Here is a 25,132-nt window from a genome sequence, read left to right as displayed (position 1 = left end):
TGGCGCTATAAATAAAAGATAATAAAATAATGTCTGTATACAAATCCGAATATATTATTATAAACAGGCACGTGACTGTATGGAGAGGTGCGTCGTCATACCTACCTTTCTATGTGGAGTACAGAGAACACACACCCACACCTATGTAACCAGCTCTAATTATGGGTTATTCTCAGAAGAGGAAGGGTTAATTGTGGGACAGCGGGCGTGGCCGGAGTGACGTCACTGGACGGGATGGTTCCCTGGATTCGCGGTGGGCGGGGCTGGTTCAGTCAGTCTGGTCCCGGAGTGCGGACCGGAGCGGGCGGGGGGAGGATGTTGCCCGGCCGGAGGAACGTGTATGTGCTGCTGGACGTGTTATGCGTCTGCGTCGGTGAGTAGTTTTCCTTCAGGAAGTTGTTGTACGGTGGGATGAAGGTGTGCAGCGGCTGGCATGGTTACTGTCCACGTCTCACCTCATTCTACCGGGATTTTGGAGTGTAGCGCTGCTGTTCTTTGTGCTGTCCGGTCTCATTCTTCCCTCAGGTCTCCTCTCCCCAGTCGTTCCCCTTCATTTCTTTCCTCCCCGCTCGGTGCCCCGTCTGTGTGTTGCTCCTCCCTGTGTTACTTTTTTTGCTGCTGTTCGGTCACCGACTTTCCCAAAAGCTCCCTCCCCGTCCCCCAGTTTATTTACTCCCTTCCTCTTTGTTGTGCCGTGTCTATGGAGCCAGCTGGTGAACCCATAACAAACATGACCCCCTCCTCCCCAGCAGCTCTCCCTGCATGTACATTGTTCACCTGTGTGCAGGGGAATGTGTTGTCACCTCCTTGTGTGCTACACCTTTATCTGCAGCTTTATGTACATTTTTATTAGCTATGGAACAGTGGAAAGCTTAAAACCACTGTTGGTTTTCCATGGGGAAGTTTTCACTTCCTATCTTGTAGAGAAAACAGGAAGCAAGGGGAAATCTCTTTTCCTCATTACTGCAACAAGTGTCCCCATTGAGAGAAATACACATTATTTCAGTTCAATCACCCCCATTGAGTCCTAGGATAGTTGCCAAGATCCATAGTGGGGTATATTTGTTAAGCTTTCACTATTCTCTCTAAACGTGTTTTGGATTAGAATAAACTTTATTCCCATAAAATGGAGAAAACTCTTTTTAGATACAAGGGAAATGAGAAATCTCTAAAAAGGGTAATCTATTAGAAATAATTAACCTAATTTCAGTACTGATGCTTAATAATTGTCCCTGGAAACAAGTGTTGGGGTTTATTTCTGGTGACAGAATACAGCTGTGTGCCATGACTGGGGGGTTCTCTGAACCTCGTTCTTCCCACAGTAAAACATGCAGTGATGCGGTGTGGTGGGTTGCTAAATGACTATGGCACACAAACAATTCTCCCAGGTGACAAAAATCCAACAATGGTCACCTGGACATATGGTGAAGCTGAATCTTCCTGGTGGGGATACGTATAATAATAAAAACCTAACAAGGCTTCTAACACACCTTAATATATCCAATGCAAAAGCCTTTCGATACAATTTAGATTTTAAACATGTAGCCTTAAAGCAGAACTAAACCCCCCAAAAAAGTCACCATAGATGTACTATTTCTTTGCAGAAGGGATTGGCAATGTCTCCTTTGCAATCAAAAATACTTGTGTGGTCACAAATTTTGATTTGCATGTTTCTTGTCCTTGCTCCATTGCAGGCGCTGGCATTATTATTCAGTCATCTTCCAGGTGTCAGATCTTTGGCCATGCTAGGATGAGTTTATTTAGTCCCGGCAGCCCTGGGCACCCTGCATATCCTAGCATCCTACACTGAGCCACGCATGCCCTGTATATACATAATAATAATAAAAAAAAAATGTCAGGCAGGTAAGTATGTTTTATGTTTTGCAGAAGGGACATCGCCTGTCCCTTCTAAAATACAAATTCTACCTGCTCACAGTTTTTAAGTGTGAAACTTTAGTTCTACTTTAACACATAGCTGCCTGTTGATGTTATTGTGACTGAACCACTAAGAATATTTGATCCCTGAACTTGCTGGTTGTAGTGTGCTTCTTTATTTCAGTAAGCAGTTCTGATTTGTGTTCAGGTATGGCAGATTATAGAAAGATTTACAGGGTTATGTCTGGAATTTCTGATAGCACACTCCTAATTTGAGTTAATAGATTTTTCTGTTTTTTTTAAGCCCATGCTATGCTCATCTCTCCTCCTGGGTGTGATGTTTACCATCCTGGCTCTGATTACATTGGGGGATGGTCTTATCAGCATTACTTCTGTCCCCATGTGGGATGGGTTCCACTAATGCAAAACCTGTCCATTGTTAACCTGTTTATTGCCAGCCATGTGTTCCCTTGCTGCCTTTATTAAATGATAAACATTTGTGCACACCCTCTCTGTTAGGGAAGTGATTAAGTATATAACAGGTGCAGGGGCAGATAAGGCTGCAAAAACAGTTGATATGGATATGTTGTCAACATGTATGAATATTGCACAATATTTTGGTTCATGTACCATTTCTTGACATTACCAATAGGTTTTATTTCACATTGCTTACAGGGTTTATTGTTCCTCACTTTTCTTTTCAACCCCAGGGGTCTAATTAAATGCTCAGTTATTCAATTAGGGGATGTTGTTTGGTAGGATGCGGCTTGAATAGGTTCTCTGTCTTTCTAGTTATCTGATTTGACATTCTTCCATGTGTGGAAAGGAATTATTTTCAGCTGACTTATAGTAACTTTGGTGGTTGTTGAGTAAGGATAACATGAAACATTTAGAAGAAGGTGCATGGCTTTCATATTTGTCAGGGAAGTGATGAACTGACAGCAGGTAGATTCTGCCATGCTTAGTTTCACACAGATTTTATTTTCCCTGCTACAAGTTAACTATTCCCTTTTCAGATTGGAAGATTTTACTTTGATGTAGAAACCTATATAATGTTTTTCTTTAGAACAGGGCAGTAATTCAGCCAGTGCCAGGTTCTTGTTGTACAGATTAGTTACTCTACAGCAGGGGTGCCCACATTTTTTTGGCTTGTGAGCTACTTTTAAAATGACCAAGTGAAATGATCTACCAACAACAGTATTTGGACTTAACTTCTGTGCGCAGTAGAGTTTATTTTTGAAAGGTAGGGCTCCGCAATCTTCCCACTCTGCCTTTGCGATCTTCTGGTAGATCGCAATCCACGTGTTGGGCACCCCTGCTCTACAGCTTTGTTTCTCAACCAGGGTTCCGTTGAACCTTGTGGTTCCTCCAGAGATTACTATGGGTTCCTTAAGCATTTAACTATGTGTCCCTCTCAGGTCTCCAATGATCTTTTTGGGTATATATATATACGGTACCTATAGCACGGGTACCTTAAGACCTGAAAGTTATTAGCCTGGCAGTACGGGGGCTCAGAGCTTAGCACTTTGGCCTTTGCAGCGCTAGGTCCTAGGTAAATACTCTGCATGGAGTTTGCAGGTTCTCCCACATTCCTAAAACATTGCATGGGTTTCCTCCCACATTCCTAAAAACATGGAGTTTTTTGCCTCCCCCCCCCCCCCCCCAAAAAAAAATGGCTGTATTAAAGACTTATGACTGAGGTAGACGGACATTGGATTGTGATCCCCTTTGAGGAACAGCTAGTGACATGAATATGCATTTTGTAAAGCGCTGTGTTATAATGTCAGCGCGATATAAATACTGTGTAATAATAATTTCAAAGGGTTAAAAAGGTCAGAAAAGGCTGATCTACAGGAAGCTTATCAGTGACTCCATCACATTGCACACCACTTCTAACTGCCTAATGTTATTAAACACAGTCCAAAGGCTTTCTAAATATTAATTAATGGAAATTCACAGGAAGTACCCATCCCTTCAATGTGTTTTTTATCTTCTTGCTTAAAGTATGGAAATATACGCCTTTTCATGCAAACATGAAGTCTGTGGGCTGTTTTGTTAGGGCTTTAATGGACAGGCATATTGTAGCAAAGATCTGAGATGGAAACTTATTCTTGTGATTCTACATTTTTTCTTCACATTTTCTAATGGTGTTAGTGTTTCAATAACTAATATATAGTTCAGCAAGCTTTCCATTGATTTAGTTATAAAATCTGCTTTAATCACGGTCACTGCAAACAAAACTTAGATCGGGTGTGCATTTCCTCCTCATGGTGCTACAAAGAGCTTTAAACGACTGAGGAAATCATGTAGATAAACCTGATCTGCAGGATCTTGGAGAACTCACCCAGGTGTGTCGGCCTTCCCCTGTGTACAGGGAGGTCGCTGTGTGCATACAGGTGTGCCTTATGCTAAAGATATTTATAGTATATATATAATTGCAAAACACATTTTACTGATTATAGGTGATATGTAATAATTCATCCTTCACTAAAAGTGCATGTTTTATTTGTTTAACTTGTTTTATCTGAATGTGAAAATACATTATATCATAAAATAAAGGAAAAAGAAGAGTTAAGATCAACACCAAGATTTGTGTGGACTTGTCTGAGTTTTAGGTAAATTGCTTAGTTTGCCAGAAAAATGCAGATGCAAATGTTTAGTAATAATGATAGTATATCAACACATTTCTATTCACTGAAGGTGTGTTAGACTACACAGTAGTTTTATGTAGCAATTTATTCATCTGAAGTAAAGAGAATGATAATGAACATAGATGGGATTCTTTTATTGAAATTGTATCCTTTCACAGTGTAATCGGACCTTTTTTATGCAAAACAGGGAGTTAATGGAAAAACACACTCTTTGTTCCATAGCCCTAGAGGCAGTAACTTTCTAACAATTCTTTTTGGAGACGCAAGATAGGTTTGCCTTCAAAACACAGGTTTAAGATTAAAATATTTAGGTGGGCAAATTTTTTTACTATTGAGTATATTTTCTGGCAATAAATAGATGGCATGCAAGCACAAAATATTTTACAAAAAAGAACCCTATAGTACCTCTAGAGGTTGCTAGGGGTTGCTTGATCAATGAGCAATGTGTGTGTCTCAGGTCAGTTTATTGGATACCAATGATCTTTCTGGATATCTGTAAGGGTAGCATTCTTCCCATCAGTCAGCAATGTTGGATTTTCCTACTGACCACCATGCTAATGTACTGTGAACTGTGGAAATTGTAAATATACGAGGTGTTCTTAGTTTTAAGGGTTTTCCCCCATGTCAAAGACGTTGAGACCATTAATTTTTTGCATGATGTTCTCAAAGACTACTGTGCTATTTTTTTAATACTTGTATTAAAATTATATTTAAAAAAAATCTTACTCTGTAGACAGTGGTTTCTGTTCTGGATTATGGATTATCTCTGCAGGATTATTATTTTATTTTATTATTATTATTTCCCCCTTTATGCTTTTGACTTATCTTCATATGTGACCTTTGAATAGGTGTAACTTTCATGGCTTAAGAAGTCATATTATAAACACCATAAAAGATATTTGCAGAATATGCCACATACTGGCATTACAACACTACTGTACATGCTGTTCCAGGAATATTGGTTTTCTTTTCTAAGAACCTGCTGCTAGTTGTTCTTGGTCAGGGTTTCCAGCACCTAAAAAAAGCTAAACAAAAGTTTTTCACATGTTCCTAAATTCTTGACCATAAAGGTAATTTGAAGTCCACTTTACAGTGGGGCAGTATCTCTCCTCCTAACACGCATAATAAATAGTGCTGCGCTAATATTAAACTTTTTTTTTTTTTAATAAGACCTTCTGTCAGGTTTTTACAGTGGTCCTTTCCTCATTGGGGGGATTCGCCCCTTAATTTTTTGTGATCATTGTTACTGTACAAGGTGAAGGGGAATCCAATTTTTTAGAGCTGTTACTAGATTAGGATGTGAGTCTAGGTCTTTCAATATGGGTGTCTGTTCTTCCTGACAGCTGTGTAGATGGGTAGTTACCACCCCCTTTTTTGGAAAGATACAATTATTATTATTATTCCAAATTCCATTTTTTTATACTACACCTTGTTTTTCTTCTCTGGATCTCATAGAATAGTCTGCAAAATCAGACCATGTGTGCTTTGATCCTGCAAAGCAGTCAGTATTGTGCTCAGCTTTGTATGTCTCTAATCTTTTGTGATTAAAAGGAAACCTGTACTGAGTAAAGTGAAGGCTTCCACTGCAAATTTTGCTTTCTTAGCTGTCATATTGATTCAACAACTACTTTGTCCTGTACCAAAGTCCCATCCTCTGAGTCATTTTGTAATTAAAGTCAGTTCTTTTGCTATAATACACACCTTTGCCATGTGGTGCACTGCAATATCATGCAGTTTGTACATGGCTAAACACACATTCATCTTCCCGTTTTTTTAATTGGAGCTTCAGCAAGGGTTTGTGGGGAGGGACATGGGGCAATAATGAGGTAAGAAAATGGTATCTGCATCTAGCCTGACCGTTGGCGAAATAAACTTTTTGATTTCACAGGTAGAAATAACTTTTGTTAGCATTCTGGATCTTGATATTATCAAAATTTTAGAGAACAAAGATTTGTCTGATAAAATGACATTGATACCTTGTCATGCAGAAAACTGGCCTCCCACAGAGAGTCCGGGAAGCCTTTGCTAACTTACTGCAAATTAGAGACTTCTTGACAGAGTGAATTTTAAATTTATTCTGTACTTCTTACGGTCTTACTTAGTAGAGGGGTTTGAACTGGGGTTTCGAAAAGTTCACTGCATGTTTTAGCTCAGATTGCATATAAATTTGGAGATTTGGAATTTAATCAGAAATGTTCACTTTATAAAGTGCAGACAAGAGTTCTCTCTTAGCAATTTATAAAACTTGTGATTCTGCTGTATGTCAAGAACTTCCCGGTGGCAGGATTAAAATTTAATTAAAAGTAAAACACAACAGACAGTGAAACACTAAAGCTACGTACACACTTCCAATTACTATCGTTGGAAAACGAACAATCCCGCACGATATCTACGAACGATCGTATAGCACCGATCCTGCACATACAGATAACGACACGATCGTTCGTAGATATTGTACACACAATAGATACGATCGTTTGAGCGATAGAGGAACTATGTGCACGACAGGAAGTGAACGAACGTTCGTTCATTACGCATGCTCAGACCATGGACGATCAACGAACGATCGTACACACGAACGATGGTCAACGATCGTCGTCCAATCCGATCCGCCGGTCCGGTCGTTCGTTTCCAACGACTTTCCTCGTTCGTCGGCGTCGTTGGTTACTTTTTTTACGAGCGATTTTTGCCCAATCGATCGTTCGTTGTTCGTTCGTCGTTCATTTTGAACGATAAAAATTGGAAGTGTGTACGCACCTTAACACCTTCCTGCATGGGTTGCTTCTACTCCATCTAGATAAGCAGAGCAAGAGGTGATTCTTTGCGGCAGCTTACAATCCACATCATTTTTTTTTTTTGAGTAGTGATGCCTTGCTTTCAGTCAAATGTGTCAGAGAAAACTTGCAATACTGTCCTAACATAAATGGAAGATTTGTGTATTTTTTTCAATCTCTTTATGCTTATGAACATCGCAAATTTATAAACAAAAGATGCTGCATGCATTCTTTGATAAACCCTTGTTGAATAAATCTGCGAGTGACATCATCTCTGAGAAAGATCACTAGAAAAGAAAGGCAGTCGCCCAATAAGTCTTACCTACAGTTGCCTTGGAATATCATGTGTAACAGCATCTTCTCCTATTGATGTTTCTAGTAAGCTATTTTTAACACTATCTAGTTCGGGAGTCCACAACTCAACAGTCTTTGAGAGGTACCATCCGGGTTTATCTCTACCAGTAACAATTGAAGTAAGAAATGGTTTTACAAAGAATGCGAAAATGACTGTACCAAAATCTGGCCTGTATGTGGTCCTCAGGACTGGAATTGAGAACCTTTGATATAATGGCTACAAGGGAACCCAGCAGCATATACGTACATGTTTGAAGGTTTTTACATATTTTTGCATGATGTTAGACCTGTTTTTAAGAAGAGTAGCAGCAACACAGGAATGTGGAATGTTAAATTATTTTATATATCATATATGATTGTTACAGCCACTGAGACCCAGAACAGAGTACATTTTTAGACTGTGTTTTTCTCAGATGTTGTAATGCAATGCATGAAATCGGTTTAGTGATAATGTAAGCATGTACGTAAAGCCCAGTTTATTTTTTGTTAAAAAAGTGAAATACATTTGTTTGTATAGCACCAAATGAGCCATCCTCGAAAACCAAATTTCTAAGCTTTGAATACATGATATAGCTCAGTACAAACTCCCATGTGTGACAGGTATAGCTTTGTATTAAGTGTTGTTTGTACTGAACTATTCGATAGCATAACATTGTATCTCTTGGCAGCCATCTGTTTTAACCACATTATAAGTGGGTAAAATGTGCATCTTTTTAGTTGAAATAGAATAACTTGTGTGTACAGGAACCGTGCTATTTCTTTCTTTTTGTGTTGCATATACTTTCGTGTTAGTTACTGAGTTGTCTTCGATCTTCTTTCTGACAACAAGGCTTTTACTAAGGGACACAAAACAAAATCAGAAGACAAGTATGTGGAAACATATTTTTGTGGGAGCATTATGACGTAATAGTACAGCTAAATGTGCACAGACGCCTCTAGTCCCAGCTTTTTATCTGAGAACTACAGGGATCATCTTGAAAACAAAAAATCCTACATGAGGAATTTTTTTTCAAGGATCCAGCCTAAAATTGTTAATGTACTGGAACCAAAAAGATCATTATTTCCAAAAAGTCAAAGCCATAAAAAAAACAATACAAAAGGCAAACAAAACAAATTATAAAAGTGTTTACATTCAAGTATATTTCATATCCTATTTATAAAGCAATGAAGTGAAAAGCTAATAGTAAAAAAATATTTATATTAAAAGCTGTCTGAGTGTCATTCTAGGATTATGAAATACCTGGAGCACCCACGGCCACCTGTAGTAGAACAGCGATACGCGTGCTTCAGAAAATGTTGGGTGTGGATACACTATGCTGACAGCAGGAGGGGCTTAGCTAACTAGATCCTGCGACTTGCTGTATACACTGCACATGTGCAACAGTCCTAGTACCCACAGGTATGCTTGAGCACTCAGAAATGTAGACCTTAAACTTTCTGAGCATGTGTTAATAAACACCTTGGGAAGGAATGTGTAATGTACTAAGAGAAATGCACAGTGTAGAGTACAGAAGAGGTGGTGAATAATAGAGAATACAGAGTGCAATAGGGAACTTGCAAAGTATGGAAGGAGGTGGTAAGTAATAAGATGAAGACTTTTGCTCTTTGTGTGTGAGCATCAGTTTGTCTTTACCAGTCATTTTCTCTACCTGTGAAGTCACAACTACTGCTCTCAGCTGAGATTAGTATATATAAGGCGTGACAACTGATATGTTTTTATCCAGGTTTCATTTAGGGAATACTAAAGAACATGGCCAGAATGCATCCTGTCTAATGGCACAATATAGTGTTTACTTTTTTTTTTACCAATTTGTCTCCTGATATAGACTAGTCAGTTATTTCTATATAACAGTCCAGCAATTCCTTTATTGCCTTGGATTTTTTTACATTACTAAATATGGTTTTAGTATTGGTAGCAAACATAAACACAGAGATCAACTGCCAAGAATGGCTTGTACCTGGATAACATGTTTGGACAGTATTTATATTTTACATTGATGTTGTTAAAATTGTGTGCAATGTTGGCCTAATAGAGATAGGTTGTTTTTATGATCATTGTCCTTAGAATGATTTTATAGCCCTAAGGAAAAGGCTTCAGTAGTTGGACAAGACCAGCATCTCTGCCTGAAGGAGAAGCTGGCATGCCCTTCTCCTTATGAGTGTTTGTATAATGGGCTTATCCTGTGGCCATAGTCAGACTTGCTTCTGGGTGGGTCACATGTTCATAAGGTAAAGGTATAAAATAGCACTTAATTTTATGTAAAGTATTTCATATATTTGTTTTAATTCAAATCTGTTATAAGCCTGGGTTTTAAAAGGCCTTTCTGCAATACTTTACCAGAACATGGTATACGTAAATCAGTTCATGCTGGTCCGCTTTGAAATCTACTAGAAAACAATTAGACCTGATTTTAATGCAAATGAAAAATCCAAATTTTTTTTTGAAAACCAGAAATGTATTTATGGGGCATGTGCCTTCTTCATCGAAGCAACACTGGAATTTAAAATTGTAGGTTTAACCTTGTGTGTTTTTTTTTTTTTCAAGCCACGTGATCAAACTGTAATTATAAATCCTTTATAGGCAGGTAAAAATACACAACCTCTATTTAGGTATTTCACTTCTATGTTTAGCTGCTTTACCTAGAGGTCATCTTGAAGTAAATAAAGCTCACAAAAGATTCACAAAATCAAGTTCTCAAAAAATCTGCACACAAACATAATGATTTTGAAGGTTTCTTAAAGAAGTCTTCAGAGTTTTCTGTACCCTTCCCTTACCATTTACCTTTTTTTGTCGTGTTTAGGATAGATTGTAGAAAGAACAAACAGTGTGGTAAATAATGCAGATATTAAAATTGCCAGGCCCATTTTTTCATAGAAACTGTGGGTTGGACAGGAATGTACATTATTTTGCTCTGTTCCCTTTTGACACACACTTTCCATTGTTTCTCACTAAAACAATGTAGGCAAGTGTTCAGTGTCTGTGCCATTTTCAGATCAGTTTGCACATCACTGTGCTCATTTTGGAAAACATTTTTAGAACAATGTGTAAACAGCTATCTTGACAGATTTGCATGTTCTCTATTCACCTTTTGGTAAGTTATAAACAGTCAGTGCTTAATGCATGAATAAATCACTCTGTAATATACAGGTCTTAAGACACCATAATTACCACCACGACATAAGATGGGGAAGGAACATATTGGGATTTACCAAAACAATAAAATCATTGACAGAATAAATGAATTATAGATTACACAGGTCAACAAAAAATTAGTTTTGATAATCATCAGAGACCACAGCAAACTTTTCTAAATCAGTTTTTCCAGCAGATTTCAGATCTGTTTTCAGTTTTTCCCCTAACACATACAGTTTCCAAGTTATGAGTACTATTATAGTTACCATTGTACATGCATGTATTTTGTACTAAAACATATGCACCATTGAAGTGAATGTTAATACATCTTCAGTGTGAAGTAAAATAAGGCACACTGCAGTATAGATCTACTGAACAGTGTCAGTCAGGTACCAGTGTTTCTTTAGAAATGGTTACAGTATGATTTTCTTGTGTACTCTTTGGATTGTGGCAGTACAGCACCCAGAAGTAGTCAGCCATCATACTTTCATTCCAGGAACCTTGGTAGCGGTGCTCCATTAACTGAATTTGCCTAGTGAAAACGTTCTCGTTGTTCGTCGCTCACCATACCAAGATTTTCCAGGAAGAATTCTAGATGCGAGTGCAAGAAATGTATTTTTAATGACATGCGACAACCCAGTTTCTGGTAGGAATCAAGCAGAATCTGAACTCCTTCCTTGTATGCAGGAGACTTATGGTTGCCCAGGAAATTTTCACACAGCCACTTGAATGCATACCAAGCTTCTAGCTCAGCTGCTGAGAGAGATTGTTTGAAAACATCACCCTGCAAAACAGACTTGATCTGTGGCCCTATAAATATCCCTTCTTTAATTTTTGCAGTGCTTATGTTTGGAAAGTTCTCAACAAGGTACTGAAAACCCATGGAGTTTGATTTACCCATGGCCTTTACAAGGTTCTTCATCAAGCCTAACTTGATATGGAGAGGTGGCAGAAATATTTTATGCGGATCAACCAGAGGCAGAAACTTGACATTGCTTGTTCTGGGCTTATAGGTATCTCTTGGTAGCAAATCACGCTTGACATAATGGTCTTCCATAGATCGGCTGTCCCATAGGCATAGGAAACAGCAATATTTTGTGAATCCTCTTGCATGCCAATGACCTTTAGATCCCCACAGATGTTCCACTGGTGTGTTTTATACTGGATTCCTTCAAGTCGTAACTTCATGTTGTCATAGAACTCCTTTAGGTTAACGAAATGGGCAATCGGTAAACTTGGTTTGGAATTACTATTATGCAGTAAGACTGCTTTCAAGCTTCTTTTAGAGCAGGGGGTGTCAAACTCTGGCCCGGGGGCCAAATCTGGCCCCCAATGTCCATTCTTTGGCCCCCCAAAGGAATCCTAAATATGAACTGCAGCTGGCCCGCCGCTGCACTGAAATAGCGCCACTACTACAATTCCCAGCATCACTTGCATCTGTAGACCCGCCGGCTCCCTGCCTATGCGTGGCCCTGCATTGGACTGTTTTATACACAAATAAATACTATTTTTAGTAGCTGCACTATTTTATTGAAGAGGGGGGTTTCAGAGGCGGGCCATTCATAAGATTTAGCTCTGCATTGGCCGCGTCTGATATTTCCAGCACTCCCCCTCAGCTGTACTTTTCCTTACTCCAAGGCATGGACTTGAATGGTTGGATTTTCATAGAAGAATATTGGTATTATTATTGTTAGCCTGTGCAAAAAGGTTACCATTGAAATTCAAGGCTACAAATAGAGAAAGAGGCAGAAGATGTTTTCTCAAATAAAATAAAAAAAAAGAATTTTATGCCTCTCTATGCCATTCAGATGGAACACGCTCTTGTGACAAACCATTAGAGTGCATTTATATCATGACAGTAGCACAGTGGGCTATCACTAATGAAGAACAATATCAAGTTATGATTTTGTTTTCAGTAGTGAGTTAGTTACACCCTTTGCAAGCAAGTGCTTCTGTTTAAACCTTGAAGCAAGAAGTTCTGCTTTGGGAGAAGTTCTTTCTTTGGAGAGATTTAGATCACGTACGAGATCATTCAGCTCTGCTTTTGAAAAGGTCTCTGGTTCTGAATCTTTATTGACCAAGTAGTCAGGATCAGATGATTCGGGGTTGTAACTGGCTGCTACTCCAGCATATTCCTCATCACCTTCTACAGAAGCAAGTCCATCATGTGGTGATACCGGAACTGGCAATGAATCATAATTGGGAACAGGCCATTTGCAGAATCGCGTTTGGGAAATACAATTTTGTGCTTAGTTTTACCTGAGAATGCACTTTTGTTGATACAGCAAAAATAGCAGTCGATTGCAAAAGGCATTGCTGCTTTACCCAGATTTACCCAATCACACAGTCCATTGGAGCAACTGGCATAGATGACATGTGGAGACCAAGATTTATCCTGGTCACCAAGTGGACAGCCAAATAATAATTTGTATATCTTTTTAAGTTCTGTGGTAATTTGACGACATTGTGCTTTCGTCGTGTATGAACCACATGTAACAGAAACTGTCTGGATTATTAAGGCAATTTCTAGGCATGATGACAAATGAAATCAATGGCAGTTATTGCAGTCTCTAACCTTAAAAAAAAAAAAAATAGTCGTTAAATGTTGTAATATGTTAAGGCTATTTATAACGAATTTCACACAATATATTATCTGCATCACAAAAACTAGGTGTGCTAGAGAAAAACTGAACACAAATTTGAAAGCCACATCAAAAATGCTACAAAGCCCACATAAAATGATATCTGATGAAAATGACATGTTGACCTGTGTTATCATATAATGTCACCTGTCCAAGCTGTATGTATAGACATTTATTAGGGAGCATATGAACAGTGAGTTCTTAAAGGTGAAGTCTAAGCGCATCTTTGCGACTTTGACATATTGTAATGGTTTAGATGACTAGGACATCTCCCAATGACAGGTCTTGTGCAGTGTCATGGGAAAACCCACATGTATATGTAAAGCTAGATACACACTTCCAATAATTATTGTTAGAAAACAGAACAATTACGACCGATCAACGATTATGCACAGATATATTTGAACGAATGTATAGGTGCACAATTCTGTACATGCTGTAACGATACAATTTTTCAAATATAATCCACCAATAGTGTACACAGGCTAGATACAATCATTTGAACAATGCAGGGAGTGGCATGTATAGGAGAAAGTGTATTGTAGAAACATGCACGATCGCTGTAAGACCGTACACACGATAGATAGCGAACGATTGTCAGCCAATCGGATCCGCTGTGAACGTCGTTAATTTCCAACGACAAATCTCATTCGTCGGTGTCTGTCACCTTTTTTGTGAACGATTTTCCGTTGTTCGTTTCCAACGATAATTATTGAAAGTGTGTACGCAGCTTAAGAGGCTAATTTGAAAGGCAATGTTGCTTATAAAGCAAATGGTACAGCAATGTGCTTGTGCTTGCTTTGGTACTCAGTAAAAGTTCTGTAAAGACACAAAGCTCGGTAGAGAGCCTGGTCAGATAACCTGTCAGTCCTATGACCTGCTCTCATAGATCATAGAGACCTCTGGGGGGCTTTACACCCCATCGCCCAATTTAAATAAACAATAACTGCAACATTGTCTATGAGCCCCTAATTGTTTTGCCATCTGTAGTTGTTTTTTTATAACATTTAAAGTTTTTTTATAGTCATTAAGACAATTACAGAATAAAACAGCATATACAGCGGGGAAAGACAAAATAAAAAGGATAAACCAGAATTTGTACACTGTCACATAGGGCATGTTGTCCATAATTTGGGCACAGGTGCACATGGCTTTTTGAGGTTGCTTCAATTGTGCCATGGAGAAAATTAAATTGTACATTTGTATGTTTTTGTCCTTCATATGTTTACCCCTATCTATCCTATCTATAGTCACATAAAAGAAAAAAAATGTTATACCCATATCAGCAGCTCAAGCCGCAGTGACATACTCCTCATTATACTTTTCATTGAAAGCTAGTCAGCCTAAAACTCACCATTACAGTGTTGTTTCTTGTTCCAATTATGTCAGGACCATCACATGGTGATAGCCTATACTCGCAGTACGTCCATCATTGTCTGTGTGGAGTGATGTTGACCCTTATTCAAACCATGAGCTAAGGAAATTGTGTGGTTTCAGAAAAATGCTCCATTTTGTTTTGTTTTTTATTTCTTTTTTTTACCCAGATGGTTAACATTTCATTAAATGGCACTTACAAGTAAACTTTAAGTGCTTATTTGTAAAGAAAAGGTACTGTATACGAATTCTAGAGGGATGGATATTTAAAAGGTTAAAATGTATAAAAATAGATTACATTTGCTATTAAACTGTTGGTGTATGCAGGTGCCAATTTCATCTGTTTGATTACATCACTCCGATTTGCATTTTAATACTGAATTAATTTTCTCCAACTACACCATGTTAGGCTCTTGTTTTCAATTCCTTATCGGAAGCATACATGTAACATTCTTCTTGTAATCTACCCACACTCCCTCTTCCCTTTCCTTTACAGTTTTGGATCTTAAAAGTATTTTTTTTCTGTTGCCAATCATACCCACATTTTCCAAACATCTTATTATATTCTGGCTGTAGGTGTGCATGTGTTCAAATTGATATGGATTAAATAAACTATGGGTTTACACTTAAGCACAATATTGCAGAATGCATTGTTATCATTGTTACAAGGTTCAAATTTTCTTTTCTCATATTTAACATAGTGAATACAGTTTTTGGGGTCACATCATTAGTAATTTGGTAGAACTATTATCTTCTTAAATAGGGGCTTCTTTTCTCACAGCACAAAATATTCTCCTCATGTTTTCTACAAGTGAAAACATCTACATGCATAGTTGTGCAGTTGTGTAATTGTTATATTGTGAGACAACCTTTTCACACACCCATGTAATTAAAGGAAAAGGAACCAAACATTACAAATATGTAATTGACGTAAATGTCATACAGAGGCTCAGATTGTGATAATATAGTAATGCAGTTACTATTAATTTTGAAATATGTAAGGGATAACTAAACCCAAGAAGGATATTTTAGTATGTTGCAGTTTAGCAGTCCCTAGATGTGGCTTGAATAAGCTTTCTTTGTTTAGACTTCTAAGTCAATTCCAGTAAACTAAGCAGCTAGTGGAAAACAAAACCTTTTTTGTGAACAATTATTCCCATGTAATGGGAATGAACAGGCAGAAATGTTTAAAGCTGAACTCTAGACTCAATATAATCCATAATTGATCCACCTTCTAATAGTAATCAGATTGATCTATAAATGCAAACAGTGTCTAGAAGCAAATTTGTGTATAGATTATAATCGCATTTTCTCTTTCTCTGATCATGTGTGACTTCATGGCATACAAAGTAAAAAGGAAAAACAATAAATACCAGACCACATTTCCCAGCATTTCTGCATTTCAGTCTTTATGTGAAAACAGAATGTGTCATCATAGGATGAAGATGAGGGAGCTGATGTAAGATCTTTCTTTATTTAAGGTCTTCAGCTGCCCAGCTACACAGTGGAGTTTTTAAACACTGAAGTTCAGTGCCAGGAGTAATACTTAAAATACTTATCAACATGATTGCTATAAGAATGTATTTTTTTAATTTAAGTTACTGTGCTGCATATAACCTGTGGAGAAAGCAGAGCTATAGGAGGAATCTGGCAGGCCTGCACATAAACTACAGGGATACAGACACATGAAGCTCCTACACACAAAGTTTTGTGCCATGTTACTGCACTGATCTGGTGGAAATACACCAAACCCCCCAGAGATGTATGAAAAAATATATTTGCAAGAGTTTTATTTGCAGAATTCCATAAAAATGAATTAAATCATCTAAGGTGTGTAAGCTGCAATATATACATTTTTTTTATTTTTTGGGGGTTCGCATTATTAACATCCCAGACCTTGTGTCACAGTACCACAATCATCTGTTGTATTGGCAGAGTGGTGGAGATCTACAGCTTGTGATTGCAGTAGACCAGTACTTTATTTCCATTAAACTGTTGTCCCCGGGACATTATAACTTCAATGGAACCAATGTTAGATGCCGAATTTCAAATTACTTTGCACAATCCATACACTAAAGAGGGTGTTCCTCATAGCTTTACGTTTTCAATTTTCCTCTTGGTGGATCTGCTGCACATCTGGCAGACTCTTACTATATACAATTTAAAGGCCATGTCACAACCTTGTTTTGCTTGCAAGGAAAGGTTTAAAGTTCTGTACATGCTAGTTTTGCTTGCTTAAATAAACATATAAAGGCACTGCTGTTGACTGAGAACATTATTTTATTTAGTGAACTTAACCTTAGTATAAGCCAAAAGTATTTCATAATAGGTTGTTACATGCTTCAAATTCGTTAAAAGCTTTCTGGTTTTCATAACAGCAAGTGAGCAATGGAAAGTTGAGCATCTTTTAATCTGTTTTTAGTTCATACATGTTGTGAATGTCGTCATGTTGTTTTTTACTGTCATGTGTTTCTAAAGCAAACCCCAATTTAGGTGCCAGGCTCCTGATTAAACTTTGAAAGATCATCACCACACTTATAAGGACATCTTTCTCTCTCTTTTTAGTGCTTTAAAAATAGACCAACAAACTCAGTGGGTTCAAACGATCACCCTTTACTTTTTGATTTTATATAGGAAACTGTTAAAGCAATATAAAATGAACAATACCTAAAATGCATTTATTGATTTACATGCATGTTTAGGTTAAATAGAATTTTTTTTTTTTATCCATCTACTATTTTTTTCCATCTACAATGAAAGTTAAATTTTAAAATAACTGCGTTTATTTTTCTGTAGAGGTCTGATTTAAACTCTGATGTTCCTGACAGAAAACCTCTGTTGGCTCTATTCCCTAGGCATTTTTTTTATACTGTGAATGGGATTAAGCCAGAATGCCAGAAGCTGCTGACTGGACATTTTCTGTGGCTTGTCCTTTCCTGGCTCAGTGCTCTTTCTGGGCATCATGGACAAGTTGTTCTGAAACAGCTTTTCAGAAAGCATTTAGGATGCTCATATGCTTCACAAAAGCGCTAAAGCACTAGCTCTGTGTCCAGATTTAAGAGCCTAATACTACATCCAGCTAGATTCAATAGGCCTGGTAATTGTATTGAGACAATGATACATTTTATATTTTTCTATAAATTATTTATTATATTTTCAGGGTTTTTTTTTTGTAACTGACTATGCCAAGAATCATTCAAACGTATGCAGCGTGTTTATGCTTCAGTTCACATTCTACCACTATGGGTATTTGTTAGTTTGGTAGCAGGGTCCAAGAACTATGAACTGCCCAGGTGCAAATTGCTAATTCTTTGCTGCAAAGTTCATCAAACTTTTTTACTGTGTGAGAATAAAAATGCATGTTGCCGTCACAATTTGCTTTATACATAATATAATTTTTGCCTAATTATAATATTATCTCATGGTGTCTAAAAAGCTCACCATTTGTTATATATCAAATGTACTGACAAACATGCTAAAACAAATGTTTGTTTACCTGAGCAAAAATGCACACTTTTCTTCTACTCTCTATAGATCTAACAGCTGTCTCTACAGTGATTGTTTGTTCCTACTGTTGCTGTTAAACCATCAATAACCATCATTTCTGGCAACAATAATCTATCATCAATACATATCTTTAGGCTTGATTGAACCTCTGATTTCCCCTCATAATATTCAGATTGGGGGCATAATTATCCAGTGCTATCCATCTGTGTTGCTAGTTACTGTCTTTTTACAGCTTTGAACCAGTCATTCATTGCTTTCAATACTGTATTCCTATTCAGAAAACATGGGCTCACAAAGAGAACTTAATTAGAGAAGCCAGTGTAGACCTCCTAAATCAGTTCAATAGTATATAGCTGCTTGCTATTTTCAAGGCTGATAGTTGTGATAATAAATAAATGGGATGAACTTGTCAGATTTGAAAATCTTAAAATATTACCAGAATTTAGTCTTCCATGTCTGAGGTTGAATATGTTAGTAAGCTAGTAGTAGCTGTGCTATCTACTACTGTCAGGTAAAGACACGGGGTAAAAAAGTGTTTTTTCATCCATCCAAACCAGCTAGACCAGGTACAGGGAGAGAGGTAAAGTTTAGACTTGCCCTTCTAATCCATGTGCTACGCCCTCTGCATGTAATTAACACTTCACAACCTAACTATTTGTTTATATTTACAGCACTTTTTTCAAATGGTTTGTAGTGTGTTTGACTTTTGTACCAGTTCCCTATGTCTCTTATATCACTCTTTCCAGAATATTTGATGGAAATATGTTTGTGCTGCCCTTTTGGTTTCTGTCATTTTTCCTTTCATTCTCCCAGTGTATTATGGGGTGAGGGTGATTGCTGTGAACTGTGACTGGTGATGTCACTCTGGAGCTACAGATTTAAATCATGAAATATAAGGCTGCATATTTATTAGTTACTCTCATATGCTTTATACTTAAAAACACTGTCATGATTTGTCACAAAGTGAGAAAAAAATGTGTGTTATGTAACTGATCTTTTTTTTTTCTTTTAGCATCCTTGCCTTTTATTATTATGACTCTGGTAAACAGGCCGTACAAACGAGGTTTCTATTGCAATGATGAATCCATCAAATACCCATACCGAGAAGATACCATAACTCATGGTCTAATGGCTGGAGTCACCATTTCCTGCACAGTTATAATTGTATGTATTTAAAGAAAACTAATGTAGTGGTTTATGGGTATTAAGAGAGCATGAAAACAATAAGGATTTATTTATATTGTAGACATAAAGAAATTATAATTTCTGCAATCCGTAAACCTCCATCCCCAATTAATGTAACTGAAACCATTGAAATATAGTTTGCGTCTTACATACTTCTCTTAGGATATTTTTTTTTCCAGTATATTATGGTATTGGTTGTTTGGTTTTTCTAATTGTTGTTGTAGTTTTTCTTAAGATTTAATGTTCTTAGGCTGTTACATTCCCCTGTGAAAGGGAACTTCCAAGTATTTGAAAATAACATTTTACAGATTCACAAGGATGTTATTTAAAAGCAAAATTTTTAAAAGATATATTCTTATACTCCTTATTGTTGTAGTCAATTTGGAGAAAATTGTAAGGTAAATTTTAATGTATAATTACTTCTAAAAACTGCCATGAAGAGGCAGAAAAACGATAACTAATCCTATTTGCTTGTTTGTATTTACTACATTGTTTTACTGTTCACAACAAAGAATGCTGGTAATTTGATGACTGACTGTTCTTCACTGTTTTCCACAGATAACTTCTGGAGAAATGTATATGGTATTTTCTAAGCGCCTGTACTCCCGCTCAGAGTGTAATAATTATGTGGCCGCACTCTACAAGGTGATAGGAACATTTCTCTTTGGTGCCTCTGTCAGCCAGTCTCTTACAGACCTAGCCAAGTACATGATAGGCCGACCTCGCCCTAACTTTCTGGCTGTGTGTGACCCTGACTGGAAAACTATTAATTGCTCTGGATATGTGGCAGAATTTGAATGTCGTGGCAGCCATGCCAATGTAACCGAGTCAAGGTGAGCAACTTAAGCAAAAGTACTTTTTATTAGTCTGTAGTTCTTGTGTGTGTTTTTTTTTTTTTTTTTTTGCTGACATTTTTATCCATAAGACTTTTTTTCACTTGTGTTGTACTTGATGAATATGTTATAATTATATACAATAAGGCTTAGTCTTTATGTTGCTGTATGCTGTTTCCCCAGCATTCAACCAATGTTTGAAATTCCAATTAATTCTAATGGGCCATTCCACACCATCCTGCAGTGTTTGGAAGGAGTTAAAATGCCCATATGCACTCCTAACGCTACTAATAACATGAGTGGATGTTTTTGGACATTTGGAAGGCTTTTTTGACCGTTTTGGCTTATTCTAACTCTTCTTTAGCTGTATGGTCATTTTATAAGTGTTTAAAATTAAAGTCAGTGTAGACTAAGGAACATATTAGGTGCCCATTTTTTTCCTGTTTTTATTCATAAAAGACAAAAATGTTTCAGGCATAAAAATATTAACATCTAATTAACAATCACAAAGATTATTTTATAGAAACTTTTATAATCCTGCAGGCTTGGGTACTCATACTTAATTTTAGAGTTGGTCGCTTTAGAGTTGAAAGTACCCTGCTGATGTGGGTGGGAGTTGTTCCCCAAATTTTACACAAGATTGGTGTTCCTAATCTTAGTCTTATTTCTAATAAAGACTGCTGATGTTCGATAAAAAACAAAGCTCCCAGAAGTTTTGCTTTTTTCCAGACATTTTTTATAGTTTGAAGTGGAATACATGGGTAATTCTAACAGTAAATATATTAAAATGATTTCCTAACCAGTACACTGTGCTATTGTGGTTATTTATCTGCATTCATGAAATTTGCGGGCAAATTGCTACCCTGACACACCCTTACGATTATGAGTGTTCTCATTTTGTTTTGATTTTTCTTTCTCTAGGCTGTCGTTTTATTCTGGACACTCTTCATTTGGAATGTACTGCATGTTGTTTCTCTCGGTAAGCATGTGTGCAAGTATACCTATATTCTTACTACGCATTAAGATTTCATTCTCAGTGCACAGCTTGCTTTTTGTTGCCTATTCTCACAAGAGAGGAAAACAAAAAAAGTGCATTTTATATGTATCTGACATTAACTTAAAGGCCACAACAGCCTAAACCCTTTTTTTTTTCTTTTGTGCCTGGTTGTTATAGTAGTGAAAGGGGCAAAGACAGTAGGCAGTTTTGCAGGAAATAAACCCTGCCTCAGTTCAGAAGTTGTAAATTGTTTTGAATAATTGTAATGATCCATTTTTTTAGATGGTGTGACATTTCAAGTGGAACTCCAGGCAAACAGTTAAAGACACCAATGAAATACATATGGGGAGAAATTTACCTGCCAAAAGATTTGTTTTCTTATCTATCCAGTCCTTAAATTTACACAGCACATGGGACCTGTTTTTACTTTGTTGCAGTTGAATAAAACTTACATATCTTGCCACTTTCCCAAGCCTCTGACTCCATCTTCCCAGTCTTAGCTTTGCATTACAGTCGACTGCAAAAGGCTGATACATGTTTAAAGTCAGAAAAATAGGCCTTGCTTTGACAGCTTCAGGTTGTATAAAGCAGTGTGTAAAGCAAGTGTTCCTGAAGCATTTTTGGTGCTGTTACGTGCCCTTTTAAGCCTTTAAAGTACCATTCATCCCTAGTTTGGCAATGATATACACAGATCTTAAAAAGAGTGCTTACTGTCACTTTAAACAAGTGTAAATGAGCTTTACCACTTAAAGTTGAAACCTGTTAGCAGTTTGTTTACACTTTCAGTGCTCCTATTTAGTCTGTGTTCAGCATTCCCAAATTGGAAATAAATAGGTACTTTTTAAAAGCTTCACATTGCTGTAGTAGAAGCTAAAGCCAGTGTATTGACCTCACACTGCTTGTATTATTTATATAATTATTATTTAAAATTGAACTCTAAGAAAACAGCTAAAATAATACAAAAAAATATACTTCATATACTGGAACTGTTTACAAGCCAGAGGATTTGTATTCCTAAGAAACTTGATCTTTCTCTGCTGCAGTTTCATTTAAACTACCGCCCCTATGACTGGACAAATAACGAAAAATCATCAGTCTGATGAGCATCTTTCTTTGTTACTCTGTGACCTTTTATCAGGAGGATGTATTAATAATTACAGAGCTGTATCACTTTGTTTGTTTTTGTTTTTTTTTATATCTGCCTAGCATTCAACGTTAGGGTTTCTTTGATAACTTTATTGCACAGCGCTGCTTATCACCTTTCAGTTTCATGTGTGTAGTAAGCATGATTTACAGCCTCTATTTATTTCTAAATTACAGTTGCACTTTGTATCATTCTGTCAGCTGATACTCACTGCATGCTAATGGCAGCTACATGTATCATAGATCAATTACCACGTGCACCAAACAATATGACACCCCCTGTACTAGGATCCAGGAATGGCAGGGTGACATGCTTAGCTTAAGAAAAAAGCAGTCTCTTCATAAAGCATGGATAATTTCCCCCAGCCCACTGAAGTGTGCAGGATGACCCTGCAAAATCAATACATTCAGTATTCGTTGTCTATCTTTGTGGAGCTAGACAGGTATATTGAGCATTGCACCACACACACTGCATTTTTGAGGCATGTATAATTTATTCTTTCTGATACAAAACTTTTAACAATTATTTTCCTAGGATAAAGGTTCGTGTCAGTTGAATGCCTTTTTTCCATGAAAACTGTTAATAAAACCATTTTTTTTTATTCCAGTTATATATCCAGGCCCGGTTGTGTGGAAAGTGGGCTCGCCTTCTGAGACCCACAATACAGTTCTTCCTTTTGTCCTTTGCCTTATATGTTGGATATACACGTGTATCAGATTATAAACACCATTGGAGTGATGTACTAATAGGACTACTTCAAGGGGCACTTGTTGCTGCACTTACAGTAAGTCACTGTATGTTGCCTGTAAGAACATAATCCACACTCTATACTGGTTTATACTATATATGTCTTAACCCCCCCCCCAGAGGTAATCCCGAGTGTGAATTAGGGTGGATTTTACCTGCAAAAAGCAGAAATCCTGAGTCACACTCAGGGTCACCTAAAACTTAAAAAAAAAAAAAAAAAAAAGCTTGCCTAGTCGGCGTCTCACGATGTCCTGCTGGTCCCCGCAGGTCCTGGGGACACGTCCTCCTCTGATCTCTACCACCAACTGCAGAGACGATCTACGGGGTTTTCACGGTGAAGCGGCGGGAAATTAAAATAATTTTGTATTGGATTAAATACAAAATAGCTGTATTGAGTCCAATACAAAGAAATCTTCATATAATATATATATATATATATATATATATATATATATATATATATTATGCATGCTTCTGTAGAGTTATATTATTTTTCACTATTTTTTAACAAACTTTTGTTTTTTTATTTAATATAATGTGTTATTTATTTTAAATACTATTTTATATTTTATTATTTCATTTATTAAGTATTGGTCATATTTCAGTGAGTTATGCCTAAACATTATAGCCTACAATAAAAAAATTTCCATGCAAAAAAAAAGGAACGCTTTTTGCATGGAAATATGGACAGAACTAGAATGCTAGGGGGGTTAAACTAGTAAATGTGATATATGTTTGTCATTCCCTTACATTTTTTTCCCTCATTATGCCATTTTTCTTATTTGGTAATAGCATCTCCCTGTATCTTGACTCCCATAGGTGCGGTATGTGTCTGATTTTTTCAAAGTCAGACCTCCCCTCCAGTGTACCAAAGACCCTCTTGAGACCAAACCAAGTCTCCAACTGTGTGAAACCGATCAGAATCACTTTGGATACCTAGGAGGATCCTGAGAGTTTTCTCTGCCCCTATGAGCTGCACCAACTTTTTAACTGTTGAGCTTTTCCCTGTCTAGAAGGCCTATAACTATGTCATCTAGCCGCTCCAAGGGGCTAATGGACTGAATAGGCGGGTTTCTCTTAATTGAGACACGCTTGGATTTTTTTTTTAAATCGAATTTGTGGCCATTCCTTTTTTGAGCACAAAAGCCAAAGCAACTTTTTTTTTTTATATATATAAATTTATGTACAAAGAGAGGATTATTGATATCTCTATATTGTTTATAGATTGAATGTGTTTTTATAAGCATCTTTCTAATTTGTTCTATAATGAGTGAATGAGATTGGAGTACTGTGTGCAATATGACAATCTATATGTGTGCCATTGTTAGTGATTTTGTTTCACTGATCTTTGTCAGCCGAGCGTTGGCATGAGCTGGGCATCATAGTGTGTGCATGAGTCTGTTTTGTGTTTTCTGTTGTGTACAATTTAACTGCTTGTTCTTTAAACAGAAGAGAGACCATGCAGTATCCTTTCTTATTGCATAGAGTGAGTATGAGTGTGACTTGTATTAAAACCACTGCTTTATACCTCTCCACTTTTCAAAAAAATGACCACAACCTATGGATTTGTTTGGAGAGGTTAAAGGTAAAGAGCCGCCTTAACATTCTTGTATATATTTTGTTTATTGGGATTACCTGTGTATGTACTATACTGCAAGTCTGTGGGCTGTAAATAAAGCAATCACCCCATCCTCACTTGGCTGTAAATGTGTTGAACATTTCTTTTTCTGTTAATGGTATATTGTTTTTTAAATAGTGCACACCCCCTGTATACATAAACTCCCTTTACAATATAACTTTATCACTGCACACTCCTCATTGTCACCATACTCTGACAAATTGTCTCATCTGTACCTCTGTACCTGGTGGCCATATGATTCCCAGTGTCTTCCTAGGGATAGCAGGCTGAGAGACAT

General features: G+C 37.1%; 1 protein-coding gene across 1 annotated transcript; it reads left to right on the top strand.

Moving 5' to 3' along the window:
* The first annotated feature begins 262 nt into the window (after positions 1-262).
* On the top strand, positions 263-24,911 carry PLPP2 (phospholipid phosphatase 2). The gene is made up of 6 exons (XM_072404746.1): positions 263-373; positions 19,323-19,474; positions 20,054-20,328; positions 21,250-21,307; positions 23,077-23,253; positions 24,036-24,911. Exons 1-6 carry the CDS (start codon positions 316-318, stop codon positions 24,165-24,167), a joined length of 852 nt encoding a protein of 283 aa, XP_072260847.1. The 5' UTR covers positions 263-315; the 3' UTR covers positions 24,168-24,911.
* The last annotated feature ends 221 nt before the right edge of the window (positions 24,912-25,132 follow it).

Source organism: Pyxicephalus adspersus, chromosome 3 (assembly GCF_032062135.1).
Source record: "Pyxicephalus adspersus chromosome 3, UCB_Pads_2.0, whole genome shotgun sequence".
Lineage (NCBI taxonomy): Eukaryota > Metazoa > Chordata > Amphibia > Anura > Pyxicephalidae > Pyxicephalus > Pyxicephalus adspersus.
Note: the sequence above shows the minus strand (reverse complement) of the source record. Positions and strands in the feature narration are given on the sequence as shown.